The sequence below is a fragment of the Microtus ochrogaster genome, unplaced genomic scaffold (assembly GCF_000317375.1).
Source record: "Microtus ochrogaster isolate Prairie Vole_2 unplaced genomic scaffold, MicOch1.0 UNK17, whole genome shotgun sequence".
NCBI classification, from domain to species: Eukaryota; Metazoa; Chordata; class Mammalia; order Rodentia; family Cricetidae; genus Microtus; species Microtus ochrogaster.
This window is the reverse complement of record NW_004949115.1, coordinates 3,029,035-3,031,196: the sequence shown is the minus strand read 5'-3', so window position 1 is coordinate 3,031,196 and position 2,162 is coordinate 3,029,035. Positions and strand designations below refer to the sequence as shown.

The 2,162-nt window shown below is 37.7% G+C and overlaps 1 protein-coding gene across 1 annotated transcript in view; it reads left to right on the top strand.

Moving 5' to 3' along the window:
• Positions 1-2,162, top strand: part of Tbc1d8b (TBC1 domain family member 8B) — a 76,323-nt gene that overhangs the window by 63,531 nt on the left and 10,630 nt on the right. The window contains exons 15-17 of the mRNA XM_005367365.3: positions 103-171; positions 324-564; positions 1,830-1,895. Of these exons, the coding sequence (XP_005367422.1) occupies positions 103-171; positions 324-564; positions 1,830-1,895 (376 nt within the window). The remainder of the gene's footprint in view (positions 1-102; positions 172-323; positions 565-1,829; positions 1,896-2,162) is intronic.

Here is a 2,162-nt window from a genome sequence, read left to right as displayed (position 1 = left end):
GAAGAGCAGGCAATGCTCTTAACCACTGAGCCATCTCTCCAGCCCCCCAAAGGCTTTTTAAAAGGAAATGCTGAGTCTAAGTTGCTTTTGATCTTTTTAAAGTTGCGTGTTGTATCACAAGATGTGAAGATGAATCTTCAGGAATTGGATGAACTTTATGTCATTTTTAAGGTATGTTGTTCCTTTTTAACGAAAATTAATCTTTTAGCAGAATTTTATCTCCATTGCTCTTAAACATTTTTATGTTTTAAGAGACATATTTAGAAAAATTCTTTGACTTTTTCTGATTTAATGACTCTCCTTTTCCATTTTTTTTTTTGTAGAAAGAGCTGTTTATATCTTGTTATTGGTATTCGAGTTGTCCAGGATTGAAGCATCATGACCCCAGCCTGTCATATTTGGAACAGTATCAGATTGACTGCCAGCAGTTCAGAGTGCTGTATCACTTGTTGAGTCCCTGGGCTCATTCTGCAAACAGAGACTCACTAGCTTTATGGACATTCAGATTGTTGGATGAAAATTCTGATTGTCTTATAAACTTCAAAGAATTCTCCTCTGCAATTGGTAGGCTGATGCCCTTCAACTTTCTAAAGCAAAACATAACTATGTTCTCTATGCCCCCAAAATATTCCCTACCACCCCAAAATATTTTATCTTGCTGCCTATTACTGCTAGTTTAGGCCAATTTTGGATTACATTGTCTTCAGGTTTAGTAATTATGAGCCTTTTTAAAATGTGCTTGCTGTTAAACCTATGCATCTTGATCTCTTTTTTTTTTTTTTTTTTGGTTTTTCGAGACAGGGTTTCTCTGTAATTGGGGACATTCAAGCGTGCGTGTCCCTGGGTGGGCATCTTGATCTCTTTTAATAATTTATTTTTACTTTATGTGCATCGATGTTTTTCCTACATTTATGTCTGTATGAGGGTGTTGAATCACCTGGAACTAGAGTTACAGATGGTTGTGAGCTGGCACATGGATGCTGGGAATTGAACTCAGGACCTCTGGAAGAACATCTAGTGTTTTTAACCACTGAGCTATCTCTCCAGGCCCATATATTGATTTCTTTTTTGCCCAGCCCTCTCAAAGAAACAAGCCGTTAGATGTGGGTGTTTTAATGGTTTAACAGGAAGGAAGAGAATGTCTAGGATTTTTCCACACCAGATAGATAGATACAACAGAAGGATTTTCCCCCTGGGTAAAAATCTAACCACATAGCCTAGATAAGTGATACAGAAATACTAAACAAATGAGTTGTACCTATAGTCGATAAGTCATAGGTTTTGTTCCTTTGTTTTTCATACCGCCCCAGCAATGATTTCTTTTCACTCATTATCTTGTAGAGCATTTCTCTCCTCAAATGAATCATAAAGCCCCATTCCAAAAGAAAAGGGAAATATGAGGTTGGGAGAAAGGCGCTTGTGAATAGAGCATGCTATTCCCCTGGTGGAGTGTTTCGGTTATGTGCTTGAAAGTGAAAATGTTACTGACTGAGTAGTTAATTGTTAGCTTAAGAAGCACCATGTTGCCTGGTGGTGGTGGTGCATGCCTTTAATCCCAGCACTAGGAAGGCAGGGGCAGTTCAAGGCCAGCCTGGTCTACAGAGAGAGTTCCAGAATGGCTAGGGCTGTTACACAGAGAAACCTTATTTTGAAAAACTAATGAGAGAGAGAGAGACAGGGCTGGGGGCGGGGTGGGGGGACAGAGCTGACTGTGTTTTAGATCCTAATTCCTGTCTATTGTCTGTATCTTAGTCACTTTGGGTGGAATTGGTTGAATGTTTATTTAATGTTTAGTTACCTGAGTTTTCTAACTGAATTTTATTGAACAGATATAATGTACAATGGAAGTTTTACTGAGAAGCTTAAGCTGCTCTTTAAGATGCATATTCCTCCAGGTAAGACTTTGCCAGTCTTTAATGGTATATAGTAAGAGTTCATTCCATTGTAACAGGCATCATTGTACATATAATTTCACTTTAACAAATAAAACAGTTTTCCATATAATTTAAAGTTATTGCTTTATTGTGGTCCTCAAGTAATATCACAAGTATTTTTGGTGGTGTAGGTATAGATATAGACAGGATGAAATCTGTAGAAGAGATTCCATATATCAGTTGGATCTTTAATTTCCTATTAGTAGGCAATCATCTCTGTCTCTGTCT